The sequence below is a fragment of the Spermophilus citellus genome (genome assembly GCF_964194105.1).
Source record: "Spermophilus citellus genome assembly, chromosome: 10".
NCBI lineage: Eukaryota > Metazoa > Chordata > Mammalia > Rodentia > Sciuridae > Spermophilus > Spermophilus citellus.
The window spans coordinates 137,685,694-137,704,579 of NC_138197.1; the positions used below are offsets into that span (position 1 = coordinate 137,685,694).

The 18,886-nt window shown below is 50.4% G+C and overlaps 1 protein-coding gene across 10 annotated transcripts in view; it reads left to right on the top strand.

Annotated features, from left to right (window-relative positions):
* Positions 1–11,176: 11,176 nt before the first annotated feature.
* Positions 11,177–18,886, top strand: part of SHANK3 (SH3 and multiple ankyrin repeat domains 3) — a 67,462-nt gene continuing 59,752 nt past the window's right edge. For 5 of the 10 annotated variants that reach the window (XM_081310670.1, XM_081310672.1, XM_081310673.1 and 2 more), the window contains exons 1-11: positions 11,179–11,314; positions 11,698–11,755; positions 12,480–13,096; positions 13,414–13,617; positions 14,662–14,733; positions 16,452–16,560; positions 16,635–16,786; positions 16,879–17,046; positions 17,136–17,252; positions 17,726–17,803; positions 18,706–18,772. In XM_081310670.1, the coding sequence (XP_081166796.1) occupies positions 12,821–13,096; positions 13,414–13,617; positions 14,662–14,733; positions 16,452–16,560; positions 16,635–16,786; positions 16,879–17,046; positions 17,136–17,252; positions 17,726–17,803; positions 18,706–18,772 (1,243 nt within the window). In that variant the 5' untranslated portion in view covers positions 11,179–11,314; positions 11,698–11,755; positions 12,480–12,820. Of the gene's footprint in view, positions 11,398–11,697; positions 11,756–11,869; positions 13,097–13,413; positions 13,618–14,661; positions 14,734–16,451; positions 16,561–16,634; positions 16,787–16,878; positions 17,047–17,135; positions 17,253–17,725; positions 17,804–18,705; positions 18,773–18,886 lie in introns of those variants that run through there. The other 5 variants (XM_081310658.1, XM_081310668.1, XM_081310669.1 and 2 more) reach the window with 3 other exon arrangements.

Sequence of the window (18,886 nt, forward strand, 5' to 3'; positions counted from 1 at the left end):
ATGAAGCTAGACTCAGCCCCTTGAAACCTGACCCCTGGCCTCATTTGAATGACTTCTTCTCAATGAAAGGGGCCAGCGCGCGCTCCTGCTTGCCTGTGCTTTCTGTGGACTCTTAAGGTCAGAGGAGCCATCACAGGATCCCCAAAGAAAAAGGTATCTCTGTCTCTTGTGTGGTTATTTCGTGCAGCCCAGTTCCCCTGGAGTGACCCTGAGTGTTTTTGTCGCTGGGAATTCGACAATCAATAATTAAACATTTTTTTTTCTTCCTGGAAAATAGTTTTTATTTTTATCTATTTATTTTTGTAGTGCTGGGGATTGAACCCAGGAGTACTCTACCTTTGAGCTATAGCCCAGCTCTTTTCATTTTTTATTTTGAAACAGGATCTCGCTAAGTTGCCCAGAATAGCCTTGAATTTAGGATCCTCCTGCCTCAGCCTTCTGAATCCCTAGGATTACAGGTGTGCAACACCATGCCAGCCTTCTTTTAAAAGGCTGAATATTATTATATTGTGTGTATATGCCACACTTTATTTATTTATTCATATGTTGATGGACTGCTGATTCCATTTTTTTGGCTATTGTGAACAATAAATAAGTAAAATGTCAATGGGCAGGTTCAATAGCAGATTAGTCACAGCTAAGAATTATTCAATTGGAAGATGGTTCTGAAGAAATGATCCAGAATACAGAATAGTCAGACTGGAAGATGAGAACATTTTATAGAAGCTAGAAGGCGAAGGTCTAATGTATTTAAGAGTTTTAAATCACTTTTTAATTCCACACTTTAAAATTTCATCAAGTATATTCTCAGTGGCATCACGGTCCATTCCCAGAGCTCTTCCTCATCAGAGTCTCTGGGCCTATCTCCCTGCTCCAGCCCTTGCTCTGGCCCCTCTCACCTTGGTCCTGTGGTCTCTGTGACACTCTACATAAATGCGATCCTATAACATGTGCCCCTTTCTATCTGGCTTATTCTATGTTAGTGGTGTTTTCAACACTCATCCATGAACCCTAACAATTTGTGTTTAGATGGGGTCTCACTATATTGTCCAGGTTGGTCTTGCTTTTATCACTTTTATGCAACATGATAAGATAAGAAGAAACAAGAAGGGGCTGGGGATGTGGCTCAAGCGGTAGCGCGCTCCCCTCGCATGCGGGCGGCCCGGGGTCGATCCTCAGCACCACATACCAACAAAGATGTTGTGTCCGCTGAGAACTAAAAAATAAATATTAAAAATTCTCTCTCTCTCTCTCTCTCACTCTCTCTCCTCTTTCACTCTCTCTTTAAAAAAAAAAAAAGAAACAAGAAGCATAAAAATTCATCTCTATTTGCCGACAACCTGATTACATGGAAAATTCCAAGGAATTTATGCATGCATGTGTGTATATCTACTGTATTATAACTCAGCACATTTTATTTATTTGTTTGTATTTTGCTGGGGATTGGACCCAGGGCCTCAGGCATGCCAGGCAAGTGCTTTATCACTGAGCTACACCCCAGCCCCTTGGCACAATCTGAAAGGTCACCAGCTACTGTGTGTGTATACACACACACACACACACACACAGTTGTTTCTTTGTTAGCAACAATTGGAAAAATAAAAGTTAAATGAAATTTCATTTACAATAAATATGTGAAGTTAAAAATCTTAGGACTAAACTTGACAAAAATGTGTCGGAACTGTACACTGAAAGCTATTAAGCTTTGCTGAGATAAACTGGACCAAAATAAATGAGGCAATATACCACGCTCAATTGGGTGATATAGTGTGGCTAAGATGTTCACACTTATAAATATTTTTATGATTTAAAACAATGTCCAATTCCCCAAAAGTTTTTATTTTGGTAAAAATTGACAAGCTTATTCTAAGATTTTTAAGAAATAAAAATGACCTAGAATAGTCAACAAAATTTAAAAAGAACAAAGTGGTTGGACTTATACTATCTGATTGGAAAACTTACTATAAAGTTTCAGAAATTAAACAGGGTGATATTAAAGGAAGTATATAAATTTAGATCAACAGAAAAGAATAGGGAGTCCAGAAATAGACCACACATATGTGGTCAACTGACTTTCAACAAAGGTGCCAGAGGCAATTCAGTGAGAAAGGAAAGTCCTTTAAAGGATGGTGCTTAGAGAGACCTAGAATAGTCAGATCCATGCTGACAGAAAGTGGGACAGGGCAGGAAGGGCTGGGAGAGGGGATGGGCAATGGCCACAGGGGGAAATGTGAGCTGGGCACGAGCAGATGGCCGCACGAGTGTGCCGCACTCGACAGAAGGGTACCCACAAACACATCACAGTGGAAGCACCGTGGTCCTGGGACTGAACAACCGGCAGCGCTCCACCACTGAGCTACACCCAGACCTTTTTATCAAATTAATTTATTTTTTGACACAAAGGACTAAACCTGGGAGTGCTTTACCACTGAGCTACATCTCCAGCCCATTTTATTTTTTGAGACAGGGCTTTGCTAAGTTGCCCATGCTACCCTTGAACTTGCAATCTTCCTGCCTCAGCCTCTTGAGTTTCTGGGAGTAGAGGTGCCCAGCTAACATGGAAAATTCTATAATGAGCATATTTTGACACAATAAACATAAAATGGTTCTGTAACAAATGAACATCTCATAAGAAACATACAAACATCAACTTTTCTTGACACCAAAACAAGAATTTAATTTTAATTAAAGACCTAAATTAAAAACTAAAACTGCTGGAGTATAGCTTAGTGGTGGGGGTCATGCCTAGCATGGGTCAGCCCCTGGATTTAATTCTTAGCACCACACACACACACACACACAAAAAAAAAAAAAAAAAAAAAAAAAACAGAGAAAAAAAAATGTGATAGTGTCATAGGAAAAGATTTCTTACATTAGACCCAAAGAATATTAATAGTGAAAGAAAAACAGATAAAATTGTATTCTATGAAAGCATTAGCTTTTTAAAAAAAGATTATAATGAAAATGAAAAGGAAAGCTATGAAATAGAGAACTTTTGTAACACATATATAGTAAAAAAAAAAAGTTTGTCCAGAATACATAAAGAGTTCCTAAATTTCATTCAAACTACCCATTTAAAAAAATGAGCAATAGACTAGAACAGACACTTCACAAACGAAGATACTTGAATGGCCAATAGGAATATGAAAAGAAGCTCAGTCTTATTAATAATCAAGAATGCAAATTTAACCCTTCAAAGAGAGAGCACTAGATATCCGTTAAAATGGCTTAAGTCTGAAGGGCTGACAGTGCCATGAGTGGACAGGGGCAGGTCATGCAGGAAATGGAACAAGGTTGATGTTAAGTGCACTACCATGCTAGAAAAATTGCTTGCCAATATCTTTACAAGTTAGCACTCATCTCCATAAGGCATGGCTATTCTACCTCTAAGTATTTATCCAAGAAAAATGAAACAGGCAGTGCTCACATCTGTAATCCCAGTGACTTGGGAGGCTGAGGCAGGAGTTTCCCAAGTTCAAGGCCAACTTGGGCACTTTACTGAGACCCTCTCAAAACAAACATAAAAAGGAATGTAGCTCAGTGGCACAGCACTGCTGGTTTCAGCCTCCAGTACTGTAAAAAACAAGACTACTGATGCACAAATGTTTATAGCAGTTTTATTCATGATTGTTCCAAACAGGAGACAACCAAATGTACATATCACAGATGATCTGACAAGCAAAATGTGGCATTTTCATAAAATGGAATACTACTTGGAAAAAGAAGAAAGAACCCAGTAGAACTGATCCTTAGGAGTGTTTCCTTGGGGTAGAGGGCACTCTGGCAGAAAGTAAGCCATGTCACTGAGGAAGGGGCTAGACACTCTCCCACAGGGAGTGGAACACAGGGCTTCCTCCATGCTAGGCAAGTGCTCTACATTGAGCCACACTACAGACCCTTTCATTATTTTTAGACAGGGTTTGATAAGTTGCCCAGGCTGCCCTTGAACTTGAGATCCTCCCGCCTTAGTATCCCAAGTAGAATTACAGCATGCATCACCACCTGACTCCAAAAGGGTTTGAATCCCTAATTATCATTTTTGAAATTTGACAACTGTTCTGCTTCTGCTTTTCTTGCAGTTCGGCTTCAGGAGCCAACACATTTCCCTACTTCTAGGCTGAAAGTGTGCACAGCAGGGTGCAGGGCTGGCCTTGGGACAGGTGTGTTGATTGGCATCCCAGCTCAGCGTCAAGGATCCAGGTGGCCTGTGAGACTTCTCGCCCTCCTCTCTCTCAGGCCTGCTCAGTTAAAGTGGGGACAGTAATACAACTGTTTCATTGCCTCATTCATGCTGGCCACAAGGCAGGTCCTGTTTGGATGTTGTCTATGAAGCAAAGTGCCAGTCCCCAGAGACTTGCCATTAGCTCCCAGCCTCTGGGGTGAGTGAGCTTTAGTAGGGAGCTAGTTCAGAAGACAGTTCCTGTCTTCTCCACCAGGGAAAGGTGCTCTGATAGATGCCCTTCACCTGCGACAGCTGATTGTATATTGTTAGAGCTTTAGATTTAAAGCATTATTCTCCCATGAAATGTGGAATTAAAATTGAGATATATGTCTAGTTAAGTTCACACTTAGAGCTCCAAGTTTTGTTCAAGGCGGTTTTGCCCATGTGTTTACCTGACCTCCCTCTCAAGGTCGTTGACAATTTATGATCTATGTGCAAATTTTTATAATTGTGGTAAAAAAACACAAAATTTTCCATTTGAGCCATTTTTAAGTGTACAGTAATAATAAAAAGGAACTGTATACATTTAAAGTCAATAAATAATATCTTGTTGGAAGACAGGAACATGGACTGGGAATCGACTGGCAACTTACAGGAATTTTTGGAAAACTGATCAGACAGGATCAGAGAGAGAAGTTAACACAGCCAGAGTTGGCTGTATATCCTAAACGTCAGTCTGGCTGCTGAAAAGACAGCAGTCTCAGAGTAGTGGCCCTACCAGGATGGAGTGGGATCAGCTAACTCCAGCTGCAGGGGACATAGCTGCCCCTGAAGTACAGGGGAGAGGGTTAGAAAGGCCTCGCAGCCAGAGAAAGGGAGCTATCCCCGTGGGTAGGGCTTATCTTTAAAATAAAGTTCAAAACAAGATAAAATCAAGTAAAAGCTGTGCATGGTGGCTTGGAAGTGCTCAAGAACCTCAGTGAATCACCTGTTTTTGTAATTGCTATTGCATATTTCCTTTCAATTTAAGCAAGTTTTGTCATGATCTTCTGGTGAAAAAGTCTGGGACAATGTAGCCACTGCCTGTCACACCATCTTTGGATCTTGGACTGCATCACACTGTGGTCCTCAGGGTTAAGAAAGTCAATAAGTAAACATGAGAAAAGTCCTGAACTAGCAGTACCCTCCAAAGGGACTCATCAAGGTGAGTCAGGATTCCCACATTAATCCAGGCCTACGGTGAACTCATGGCCCCCAAGAAAGTCTATAGACATCCCAAGAAGCAGAGTTAGACCATCAGAAAGTTCACATAACAAAACAATGGACTAGAAACTTTAAATATATATATTTGAAAAGCTAAAAATAAAAGAAACTAGGCACAGTGGTGCACACCTGTAGTTGTCACAACTCCAAGGCTAAGGCAGGATGATTACAAGTTCTGGGCCAACCTGGGCCACTTATTGAGACCCTGCCTTCAAATAAAAATTAAAAAGGGCTGGGGATGTAGCTCAGTGGTAGAGTGCTCCTGGGTTCAATCCCCAGTACCACCAAACACATACATACATACATTTACATGTTTAAAAAAAAAAAAAAAAGAATACATTGAAAACTTGCTTTATGTAAAAGCCAAAAAGTCAACATAAAAAAAAACAGCAAGCAGGGCTGGAGTTGTGGCTCAGGGGTAGAGTGGTTGCCTAGCACATGCAAGGCCCTCTGTTCAATCCTTTTTTTTTTTTTAAATATTCTTTTTTTTTGAGAGAGAGAGAGAGAGAGAGAGAGAATATGAATTTTTAAATATTTATTTCTCAGTTTTCCACGGACACAACATCTTTGTTTGTATGTGGTGCTGAGGATCGAACCCGGGCTGCACGCATGCCAGGCGAGCACGCTACCGCTTGAGCCACATCCCCAGCCCCCTCTGTTCAATCCTTAGCACCACATAAAAATAAACAAAATAAAGTTTTTTTTTTTTTTTTTAAAGCTCATATCCTGAAAAAAAAAAATAGCAAGCAGATTTAAGAATACAGCTTCTCAAAATAAAATCTATGGTCATTGAAACTGGAAGCTAAACACGGTCAAGGATTAGTGTTATGGAAGCCAGGACTGTGAAAGTCACTCAGAATGCAGCACATTCAGGAAAAAATTTCACAGGACAGAGAGGAAAGTAGCTATCAACACAGAATTCTCCACTTACTCAATTATCATTCAAGAATAACAGTGAAGTTAGACAATTCAAAGCAAGATGGAGGGGGTTTCCCACTAACAGAAACTGAGAAAATTTCTAAAGGATGTACTTTCAGGAGGAAGAAAATTGAACCCAGAAGGAAAGAATGAGGTGTAAGAAAGAATACTGAGTAACAAAATTGATTATGTGAAAAATCTGAGTATTCCCTGTTAGTGAGAATAATAACAAGAATGATTTAGAGGTAAAAGCAACATGGTGACAAACCTACATAATGGAGTTTGGTATTCTAAATTCTTTATATTACATGGAAAAATAAACTGACACTAATTGATTTTGGGCCTTGTTAATGATGCTTGTTGAAAATTTAAGTGTAATTATGAAAATGATAGAGAATGTATAACTTCTAAACCACTGGGAGATGAGGGAAAGGGGAATTAAAAAAAAAACCCTGATCATTTCAGTGGAGGGCAGAAAGGAGAAAAAAGTAGCATACAGAAAAAAGGAAGAACAACACAAAATTGATAATAAGAATTAGTTAAGATGTATCAAACACAGGAACCCACGATTGTAGCTGTAAACCTCCTCACCTTGTGTACCTAACAACATGAAGACAAAGGAGAAGGAAGGAAAGAGATTGGGGGCCCATACTCATGGAAACAGGCACTGCAGCTGCACTAACATTGAAAAAGTATAACCAAAGCATGAAGCATTATTGGATAGAGTGGCTGAACAATGATAAAAGGAAAAACTTGTCAGGAAATAAAAATAATTCTTGTTTTTTGTGGAGGTACCTGGGATTGAACTCAGGGGCACTTGACCACTGAGCCACATCCCCAGTCCTATTTTGTATTTTATTTAGAGACAGGGTCTCACTGAGATGCTTAGCAGCCTCACTTTTGCTGAGGCTAGATTTGAACTCGTGATCCTCCTGCCTCCCGAGCCACTGGAATTACAGGTGGGTGCCACTGTGCCTGGCAGGAAAATAAAATATTTCTAAACCTAAGAATGTTTATTACAAGGTCCCCAAATATACAAAACCAACGTGGGCAAAGTTCCAAGGAGAAATGGGTAAAGCCACCACCCCAACAGAGATGTGTTCTGAGACAGGATCACTGTGCTGCCCAGCCTGGTTTTGCTATCCTGAGTTCAAGCAGTCTTCCTGCTTCAGCCTTGCAAGTAGCTGCAACCACAGGGTAGGACAGGAATCTTAACACTCCTTTCTCAGCAATGTATGAATGAAGAAGACAAAATATTAGTTAGGTATAGAATATTTGAGTAACATAATTAAGGACCTTAGTCTAATACATACTATATATTTCTGGATACATACACACACCGTATATATGAATTAATGGGTGCAAGGACATGGACTTGCATCTACTAATTCCTGTTGAAAAGAGACGAAATATTTACAAAAATGGGCCATGTACCAGGACACAAAGATTCCGTAGAATCCCCAATATTAGTATGATCTAGACCACCTTTTTTGACCACAATGCAGTCATGAGAAATCAGTAATGAAGAAATCATTTTGAAAAACTAGTACATATTTGAAAATTTAAATAAGCATAGTCTTCAGTAATTTACAAGCTAAAATATATAACTGATGTTAGAAAATTAGAATATAATGAAATTAAAAACATTACTTATTAGCACTTAAGGAACATAACAAGTGGCACCTGAAAATTTACAGAACCAAATGTATGAGGAAAGAATTATTTTAGAAAAGGAGAACTACTAAAAATTAGTAAGTGCTTAGCTTCATTACAAAAAAAATCAAAACTATTAGTGGCTAAGAATGTAGCTCAGTTGTAGAAGGCTTGCATAGAATGCATGAGGTCTGGATTCAATGCCCATACACACACACACACATACACACAGACACACACAAATCATAACACAAAAAGTAGAAAAAATAAACATAAGAATAGAATAAAATGAAATAGAAAACAGGTTAAAAATGGAAAGCTGGTCAGACCCAGTGGCACATACTTGTAACACCAGAAATTCAGGAAGCTGAGGCAGGAGGATCCCAAGTTGACTATCTCAAAATAAAAAGGGTTGGGGATGTAGCTCAGGGGTAGAGTAACCCTGGGTTAAATCCCCAGTGCCATAATAAAAATAAATAAATAAATAGATAGATAGATAGATAGGAAAACTTGAGTCTAAAAAAAAATAAATGAACAACCAATAAAAAAAAAGTTGTACACAATAAAAAAAAAAAATAAAAACCTCAGTGTATTTCTAGAAAAAGGAAACTTAGATTCAAGGTGAAATAGACTCTGAATATACCTTTGGATGTTATATAACTACAAGCAATTAAAAAAAAACCCATTCATGATTGATGTGGTTGGGCAGACTTGTAATCCTAGCTATTCCAGATGCTGAGGCAGGAGGATTCCTGGGCTATTTATTTATTTATTGGGGGTACTGGGGATTGAACTCAGGGTCACTTGACCATTGAGCCACATCCCCAGCCCTATTTTGTATTTTATTTATTTATTTTTAAAAATTTTAACTTATTTAAGTTTTCCGCGGACACAACATCTTTTTTTGTATGTGGTGCTGAGGATCGGACCCGGGCCGGTCCGCACGCATGCCAGGCAAGCGCGCTCCCGCTTGAGCTCCATCCTCAGCCCCACTATTTAGTATTTTATTTAGAAAAAGGGTCTCACTGAGTTACTTGGCACCTCGCTTTTGCTGAGGCTGGCTTTGAACTCACGATCCTTCTGTCTCAACTTCCTGAGTTGCTGAGATTACAGGTGTGTGCCACCGCGTCTGATTCCTAGGCGATTCAGCAAGACACTGTCTCAAAATTGAAGAAGGGGCTGGGGAAGTAGTCAGCGGTAGAGCCCTTGTCTAGCTTGTTGCGAGGCCTTGGGTTTGATCTCCAGTCCCATCAAAGCCATAACCAAACCCCTACTCAAAAGAATGCACCAGGTCCAGATGGTGTCATAGTTGGCTGAGCATTCCAGGATTCCTGCCTTACACAGACCACTCTGGAGAAAGTCTGATGTGAAGGGGCAAAGCACTGGACACATCAGTGAACCAGACAGGTAAGATCTGTCTGCATAGGGAACCCACCTTCTGGCAGGAAAAGAAAGATGCTGAGCAACAATTGAGTGGATCAGTCTAGAAGCCAAGAGTGGCTTCAAGAGAAAGCAGATCAAAGTGAGAGGTGAAGGAGCGACACGGGTCTACACTGGAGAGAGGCAGGCTGGGAGAGGAAAGCAGCTAGGGTCTGGCTCAGTGAAATCCCGCCTTGTTGTCATGGAAACTAGTGGGGGCAGGGAGGAGTCAAGAGACAGGACAGAAACATGGTTGGGCAGCCCGCAGCAAGGGGGTCTTGTGGGGCATGCTGATTGAGGGAACAGGCCTGGGGCAAGAAGCCAGAAGGAGGGTAGGGTAGGATCTGGGTGACCAAGCTGACCTGTGGGAGTGATAGATAGGGGAAAGGGACAATCCCAGCTAGGCTGACAGGAGGCGAACCACCAGGCAAAGAGGAGCCTCAGGGGTGAGGTGAGGTCACCTGGATGGCCTGAAGCTGGGATCCTGAGTGTGGAGGGCCCAGAACTTTGAGGTCTGCAATGCCTGGAGTGATCACTGAAGCACAGGTGGAAAGGTCACAGGAGGTGACATTTGGCAGTGGCCTTTGGGCCTGGGAGCTACTTCAGGGCAGAGGTCTGGAGCCTGTGCCCCAGGCCAGGCACTATTCTGGGTGCTTTGCCCCCAAGTCCCATGAAGCCTGCTGTGTCTGACAGTTTGGTGGGCAGTTTGGTGGGGAAGAAGTCGGGATGGCAAAAATCATGGTCTTCTGGGAACTTGGGTCCTGATTGGAAAAGTGGGGCCAGCAGAAGGGCCTAGTATCTGGTGTGGGGGTTAGGTGGAGTGGCAGGGGAGCTGGGGTAGGGCAGGCCAAGGATGGCCCTGACTGGGAGGTGGGGGCTGTTCAGGAGCTTGTGGGGAGGAGCCTGGGATCCCTCTCAGCAAAACCAGGGCAAAGGCACCCAACCAGTTTTGTCCTTCAGAACCTTCAGGAAGACATCTGGTGTGCAGGACCCAGGCATTATTAGTTCTGCCATCTGCCAGGTGGCAGGGGAACCGGAGGACCACGGAGATCTGCTATTCATTCATTATGCACCAGGCGCTGTATAGAGCACATGCTTTGTGTCACCCTGGGCAGTGTGAGGGCCAGCTGAGGAGACCACTGGTCTGCAGGCTACCAGGTGTTGAAGCTGTGACATGCCCTCCCCAAAGGCTCACACAGCAGCAGCTACAGTTCTAGGGAGCTGGCAGGAGAGGCTGCCAGGGCCCCCATGAGATCCAGTCTGGGCAGGTGGTCCAAAGGCTCTGGCTAGGGGGCTCTGGGTCCATCCAGGTCCATCCCTGCAGATTTGCAGGGAGCCAAGGAACAGCCAGGAGGCTCTAGACTGTTCTGCTGAAGGTGGAGAAGGCCTTCTCCCCTTCCAGGCCTACTGCTGGTAGCCTCTCACATCTATCACAGCTGGCTGCACCCAGGGTGCTGAAAGGCTGGGTCAGGGCTAGGGGAAATTTGTGTGTGTGTGTGTGTGTGTGGGGGGGGTGGCCAGGGGGTGGGGGCCTGGGCCAAGGGGGCGGGAAAAGAGACAGGGCAGGAAGGTGGTGGAGACGCCAGGGGTGGACAGCCCTAGTTTCCTCTCCTGAGGTAAGCTGCAGGAAACCCAGCCCTCCAGCTTCCCAAGGTGCTTCCTGCAGATAAGGGAGACTCCTGGGCCCCTTCCTGCTCCCTGCTCCCAGCCCCCTCCTCCCATCCTGTCTCCACACCAGGGGATCCTCAACTGCAGCACTCAGGCCACACCAATGGCCTGGGGAGGGGCCTGCTAGGGCTTCACTTCCCTGTCAGGGAGGGTCCATCTAGGCTGGAGGGCAGGCAGACCCACAGACAGCGCTGGAGTCTCAGCTCGGCCGGTTACTGGTGTCCTGGGGAGGTAGAGATTGTTCCTCAAAGGGTAGCGGAGAGGAGCAGGGAGCCAGTGGTCCCCGGGAAGAAATCCCTCCTCTGGAGGGGTTGGTGAGAAACCCCCTGCATGAGTCAGTTAGTGCTTTTTGATGGGGCAGGGGGAGTTAGGTGGATCTGTGGAGAATGGGGGCTTCTTTTGGGGTTTTCAATCACTATTCTGTGTGGTGTCAGGGTATTTCTCAGATGGCCCAGGTTGCCACGGAGAGGGATAGGGAGGTTTTCTGTGTTCGGTGGGACTGGGCAGTCCAAGGTTATTCCTGGGAGCTCCAGAGTAACCAGCTTTGTGAGGGATCCAGGGCTGCTAGTGGAGAAAGTGGGGGAGGCTGGTGCTTAGGGGCTGTTTTCCACCAGAGGCAGAGGGCTTCCAGCCAGGCTGTTCCTGAAGGTGATCCAGTGGGTGCGTCAGGGGGTGAGTGGATCACTGCGGAGTCGGGGGCTTTTTTTGGGGGGGGGGTGTCGGTGCACGTATGCAAGGCAGGAATGGTCTCCAGGACCCAGGGCTGCTCGGTCCTCGGTCCTCGGGGATGCGCGAAGCGCTGGGGGCCTGGGCATTTCCGCGGCTGTGCTGTGCGAGGCCGGGGCTGGCACGCGCCACGCGGGCGGCGCCTGAGCTAGTTTCCTTGCTGCGCTCCCCTCCTCCGCCCACTCGGCCCTCCTCCCGCGTTGCCACGACAACGCGCGAAACTAAAATTCACTTCCCCGTCGCAGGTGGAGACTAGTGGCGCCCCCTCCCCTAAGCCCTTCTTGCAGGTCGCGCCCCCACCCTCCCGTCGCTAAGGTGACGGGGAAGGGGCGCCTGTGAACGGAGGGGGCGGCCGCAGAAGGGGACCTGGGGGCCACAGTGAAGTCCCAAACTCCGCCGCGGGGTGCCGCGGGACCCCGCTGGGCGCGGTCCGAAGGCTGATGCGGGGGATGCGGGGGGTTCTTTCCGCGGGGCCGACTAGAGCCTACCCCGCGCGGGGCGCGCTACCAGTCGACCCCATCGCTGGGGCAGGGTTGACCCCCCCTAGTCCCCTCGGGGCCTGGAGTGGGGGTCGGCAGAGTGCAGAGAGGTCGCCATCCCGGAGGAATAATTCTCCTTGTTTCTTCCCCTGCCTGGCCTGTGGTCCTGCCCCGACGCGGCCCCCACCCAGCTCCAAGACCCTCTGCCGTCCCTCGCCCGGTGGTCCGCGACGCTCGCCCGCAGCGGAGGCGCTGCGTGGCCCTCGCCGCTCAGTCACTCCCCCGCGAGGGCTAGGGCGCCTACATCCCGGAGCGGCCCCTGGCCCCCGCCCCACGTCCGGACCCCCGCCCTCCTAGCCGACTGCCCCAGCGCGCGCGGGACCCGGAGAGAACCCCTGCGCTTGGTCCGGGGCCTCCCGCCCCCGCCGCCGGCGCGGCCCCCTCGCCACCCCCGCCTCGCTCCCGGCTCAGGCCCCCTCCCCCCGCCGCCCCCGCCCCCGGGGAAGGCAGGCGCCGAGCGGAGCCGGGGCCGATGCAGCTGAGCCGCGCCGCCGCCGCCGCCGCTGCCGCGGAGCTCCCGGAGCCGCTGTCCCCTGAGCCGGCCCCGGCCCCGGCCCCCCCCGGCCCCCTCCCGCGCAGCGCGGCCGGCGGGGCTCCGGCGGGGGGCCAGGGGGGGCCGGGGCGCCGCGCGGAGTCCCCGTGCGCCCGTCTCCCGGCCGTGGGTAGCCCCGGCGCCGGCGCGGGGATGGACGGCCCCGGGGCCAGCGCTGTGGTCGTGCGCGTCGGCATCCCGGACCTGCAGCAGACGGTGAGCCCCCGAGACCCTGTCGCGCCCCTAGTGGCTCGATCGCAATGCCCCCGCCGGGCGCGCCCAGCGCCCAGGACCCCCGGCCGCGGCTACTCACCCCTCCCCCGCCGCCTCCACGGGACCCTCCCCATCTCTGGGTGGGGGCGGGGCCCGGGGAAGCCCAACCCCGGGGCGGGGCCTCGGCCGCAGTGCGCGGAGGCGCGGGTCTCGGCTCCGCTCCGAGCCTCGGGCTCCCTCCGGCGGGGCGCGGCGCGCGGCGCCCTGCGCGGGACCGGCCGGGCGGGTGGGTCCCTGCTCACGATCCCGCTCCGCCGCAGAAGTGTCTGCGCCTGGACCCGACCGCACCCGTGTGGGCCGCCAAGCAGCGCGTGCTCTGCGCCCTCAACCACAGCCTGCAGGACGCGCTCAACTACGGGCTCTTCCAGCCGCCCTCCAGGGGCCGTGCCGGCAAGTTCCTGGATGAGGAACGGCTCCTGCAAGAGTACCCTCCCAACCTGGACACGCCCCTGCCCTACCTGGAGGTGTCGAGCGGGCCCGGGGCGGGGGTGGGGGAGGCGGTCAGGGTGCGACCCCCAGCGCCGTGGCAGGAGTAGTGAAGGGCACAGCAGTGAGAAACACGCGGGGAATGAATTGGAATGGTAGCAGTGCGCTGTGAGCGGTGTGTGCAATGGGCAGTGGGCAGTGTGAGCAGCTTCGTGCGGGATAAGCAGTGTTGCAGTGTGGGCAGGGAGACTAGTGTGGACAGTGTATGTGGTGCGTGCAGCAAGCCGTGTGTGGAGTACACAGTGAGCAGTGTGCAGCACATGCAGTCGGCGCGCGCGTGGTGTGAGCAGTTTGAACAGCATGTGCAGTGGAGCATCCAGTATGGCTCCGCAGTGAGGAGTGTGAGCAGTGAGTGCCCCGGGGGCTGGGGGGTGTGAACACCGTTATCTGTGTGCAGCTTGTTCCCTGCCCTCCACTTCGAGGTCTTCTGAAGTGGACCTGTACTCTGCTCAGTCAGGACGTAAAGGTGCCCTTCCAGGAAGGGGGGTGGGTACAGAGACTGAGTCATGATAGTGAGGTCTGGTAGTTTGGGGAAGGGGAAGGGTGACAACCTCAATGGGCACAGAATTAAGAGGGTAGCTGAGGTCAAGGTTGACCTGACTTTCATGGTGACATAGGGAAGTCGGAGAGGGGTTAGAGAGGGGATATCTAGGAAGGTAAGACTGGTAGCCGATGTTGGGAGAGCAGTGGGATTTCCCAGGGAATATTGGGGATGAGAATGAGGCAGGGTAGGAGCCTGCCACTTAAGATGGCCAGGTACTTGCCTTCCATGGTGCCACATGCCACGTTCAGTGTGCGGGTAGGTGACAGCTGTCAGCTGTGTGTCCACCATGGTAGTGTGTGCCTGGGCCTTTCATGGCTGTTAAGTGGCAGTGCCCTTGACAGATGTGTATGGAGGGCTCTGTGATGGTGAGCATTGTGTGTGTGTGTGTGTGTGTGTGTGTGTGAGTGCAGATGATGGTGGTTGCCACTTTCTTCACTGGGGTGGGTACCTTTTCTCCACCTTTTCTTTATCTGAGCAGTTTCGATACAAGCGGCGTGTTTATGCCCAGAACCTCATTGATGACAAGCAGTTTGCAAAGCTGCACACAAAGGTAAAGATATCATTATGGGAAGGGGACCCCATGGCCACTGTCCCCACCTCTAGCTTAGGGCTGACCCACTGATCTCCCCTCCCCTCCCCCCAAGGCCCATTCTGTTGTCAGAGGTCTAGATGTGGGTTTTGGAACTACTGGAAGGCTGGGTACAGATTCCAGGACCATGGCCAGAGATGGCTAGTCCTGTATTGGCTCCAGTCAGATCAGACTCTTGTTATCCCCTGGCCTAGTGGGTGGAGTGTCCTGTGAGAGGCAAAGCAGACAAGCATCTGATGTGTTGATTGTTGGGGACAAGAGGCCCAGTGCTCATTACCACCTGGTGCTGAGAAGTGTTGTAATCAGGCATCTCAAGGATGCTCTCCCTAGAGGGACTCTCGTGACTCTATTTCATGTGAGCAGACTGCATGGCAGAGGGGTCAAGTCACCTACTTGTGACTGTGCAGCCCAAAGCTGGGCCCAGATCTGTCTGACTCTGCCCTGTTCCTGGCTCATGCGTGAGGTGTCTGTATTGTTGGGTGTCACCTCCAGGGGGTCCTGATCTTATGAAACTTGGGGGCATTGCACTACTTCCTCTGAATGTGCTGGGGGAAAGATGGGTGTCTTGGCCTCCCGCATGGGCAGATTCCTTGACCCCTCACCCCAGCTCTAGTGGGTGTTTGTTTGCTGGACACTTGCTAGATGGACCTGGAGCCGAGGTTAGGGTCCCTGTGCCTTAGGACTCCACTCATGACCCCAGATTTTCAGGCTTCTGAACCAGGCATTTCTGCTGTCCAGGGCAGGTGGTGGTCAGTGGCTCTGGCTCTGTGGCTAGGCAGGCATCATGTAAGAAGATCCTACTTTCCTCCATTGCTCCTTTGTGATTCTGTCACTTAGGCCACTGCCCCATATTGGCTTTCTCCTGACTCCTTCCCAGTGACCGATAGAACACTAGTGTCTATTCCTTAGTGAGTCCTGCTTGCTTTGGGAATGCACTTGAACTCCTCACCGCAGCCCTGTGTCCTGCTCTGGGGTTCCCCTGGCCTTGTACTCCCCTTCCAGCCCTGGGGCTGGCTGAGGTCTCTCCCCTGAGCCTTTGCACAGACCCTTCCCTTGGCTGGAGTAGCCTTCCTCCAGTTTTATCGCCCCAACCCATGGCAGTGTCCCTAGCTGCCCCCTCGTGCCCCTGCTGCATGCTGAGTGTTCAGAGGCCCTGGGCCTTTTGTGTGGTGTTCCTGCCATGTGGGCTCATGAGGCTTTGTTGAGCGCACTGACTCAGGACGGGGAAAATGAATAAAAGGTGACCCCCAGGGTCAGCCAGGGGTGAGCTGGCCAGCAAGGACTAGAGAAGAAGTCTTGGGAATGGCGAGCATTTGGGTTGCCATCGGGCTAGCTCAGGGCTCTTCTAGTCTGGTCATGTTGGGGCACAGGAGACAGAGCCAGGACAGTGACTGAGGTTGAGGATGTGAACTTGCTTGGGCATGGCTGTGGCAAGGCTGGCTGAGCTGATTGCTGTGGGAGGGTTTGGGTATCAGGACTCAGGGCAGGGCTTTGAGTGGCACCATGGGCTCAGCCAAGCTGGAATCGTAGCTGAGGCATGGTGTAGGGCTGAGGGTGGACAAGCTGGGAGACAGGTCAGACTGCTGGGGGTGGTGCATCTGGTAGCCTGAGGCTTACTGGAGAAAATGTGGGATTGGGGGTCAGATGGCTGTGGTCATCTGAGACAGTTGGTATTCCAGGCAAACCTGAAGAAATTCATGGACTATGTCCAGCTGCACAGCACAGACAAGGTGGCCCGTCTTCTGGACAAGGGGCTAGACCCCAATTTCCATGACCCTGATTCAGGAGGTAAGAAGCAGAGCAGGGAGGGACTGCCCTTTGAGTGGCTAGGACCCTAACTTTCACCTGTCCCTTGAACCCAGAGTGCCCTCTGAGTCTTGCGGCCCAGTTAGACAATGCCACGGACCTGCTGAAGGTGCTGAGGAACGGTGGTGCTCACCTGGACTTCCGCACTCGAGACGGGCTAACTGCCGTGCACTGTGCCACCCGGCAGCGGAATGCAGGGGCATTGACGGTCAGTTGAGGGCCATGGGTGGAGGAGCACATAGCCTGGTGGGGCTGGAGGAAGCCAGGCCTGGCATGAACATTGAGCTGCCTCACTCTCAGACCCTGTTGGACCTGGGTGCTTCACCTGACTACAAGGATAGCCGTGGCCTGACACCCCTGTACCACAGCGCCCTGGGTGGCGGGGATGCCCTCTGCTGTGAGCTGCTTCTCCATGACCATGCGCAGCTGGGGACCACTGATGAGAATGGCTGGCAGGAGATCCACCAGGTGGGTAGAGAGTGTGCTGCAGGGTCTGGCTGTGTGCAGATGGGGGCCCAGCCTCTGTCCGGCCTCTGCAGCACTTCCCTCCTCTCTAGGCCTGTCGCTTCGGGCACGTGCAACACCTGGAGCACCTGCTATTCTACGGAGCCAACATGGGTGCCCAGAATGCCTCGGGAAACACAGCACTGCATATCTGTGCTCTCTACAACCAGGTGTGACCATACATGGTGTTCTATATGTGTGCACTGCCTGTTGGAGTGCCTCAAAGCACGCCCGTGTGCACGAGTACACCTGCATGTGCATGCTGGCTCACAGGTGGCTCTGTGTCCCAGGCTGTGTGCCATTCCACCTGTGTCCTGTGTCCTGCAGTGAGTTGTGGTTACAGGATGGCCTTATGGGCCTTCCTGTACAGTCTGTCTCCTGAATACAGATGTATCATGTGTGTGTACATGTAGGCCCACGAGGCCATCTTGGTGTTCACTGGGCACATCCAGACCCTCTGGGCTGGTGGGACCTTCCCAGGCATACCTACCTGGGGTTGGGGGTCAGATGGCTGTGTGCAGAGAACAGGTAGATGTGAGTGCCCTATCCTATACAACTGTAGGTGCACCTCTGCGTGTGCCTCTTGCTGCACCTGGTCTGGTCTCTCCAGCCATGCAGCGTGACCCCTGCTGCCTCCTGACAGGAGAGTTGTGCTCGTGTCCTGCTCTTCCGAGGAGCCAACAAGGATGTTCGCAATTACAACAGCCAGACAGCCTTCCAGGTAGGTGTGGTTCCTGGGAGTGAACTGGGGCAACCTGTCTCTGTAGGCTTTGGTTTTTCCAAACTTTGGTTCTCTGGAAGGAAACAGGGGAGAATCCACTTTCTGGATTGCTTTGGGAGGAGGTGAGCAGGATGGGCCAGTGGTGGGATGTGTGGGATGTCCAGGCAGAGAGGAAGGTTGGGGGGCTCAAGGCAGTGGGAGGGGCAGACAGGAAGACCGGAGAACAGGTGTGGGCCTGATCCCCTGAGTGTTAGGCAGGGATGCAGGGATCAAACCCCAAAGGGCACCACCCTGGCTCCTGACTTCCCCAGTGATGCCTCTGAGTTCTTTGTTGGGCCAGGCAGCCTGGAATATGTCACAGGGGCTGATGGGCCATGGAGAGAGCGTGGGTCTCTTCTCAGTTGGAACACAGACCTCCGGTGAGACCTGTGGTGGTGTGGTCCAGGAGCATAGAGGCAGTGGTGCAGGGGTTTGGGCACATTGGAAGTAGATACGTCAGGGCCTATCAGGTGACTGGGCGACTGGCCCATCAGGGGTATAGTCAGGGAAGATGGGGGTTGCAGGTTGGCAGCTGGGGTGCTCTGGCCGACCCAGGAATGATGGTTGTGTGGAGGGGCAGATGAGACGTTCTGGGAGTCTGTCCCCGTGTGCCTGGGACCATCTCCTGGCTGGGAAGTCTCTTGGTCCTGGGCAGACTGGGTGGTGGGTCACTAGTTTCAGGGTCTGTGTGTCGTACCCTGTAAGTGCTGTCTACGGCTGGTTGTGTCCCAGTTGGACTGCAGTGTTGTAACTAGAGAAGAAGACTGTGCATAGCAGCCTAGGGACTTCTGGGAGCAGCAGGGGGTCGGGTGCCCCTAGACTTCCTCGCCACTCTGCGTGTCTTGACCTCCCCTTTCTCCCAGGTGGCCATCATTGCAGGGAACTTTGAGCTTGCAGAGGTTATCAAGACTCACAAAGACTCAGATGTTGGTGAGTTCTGCCCACCCATGGGCCCTGTGTGGATTTGTGTGGGTATTAAAGGGCAGTAGTGGGTATTCAAGTGGCATGTCAAGGGCCCCCATCTGTAAGCCCAGGGTCATGCCC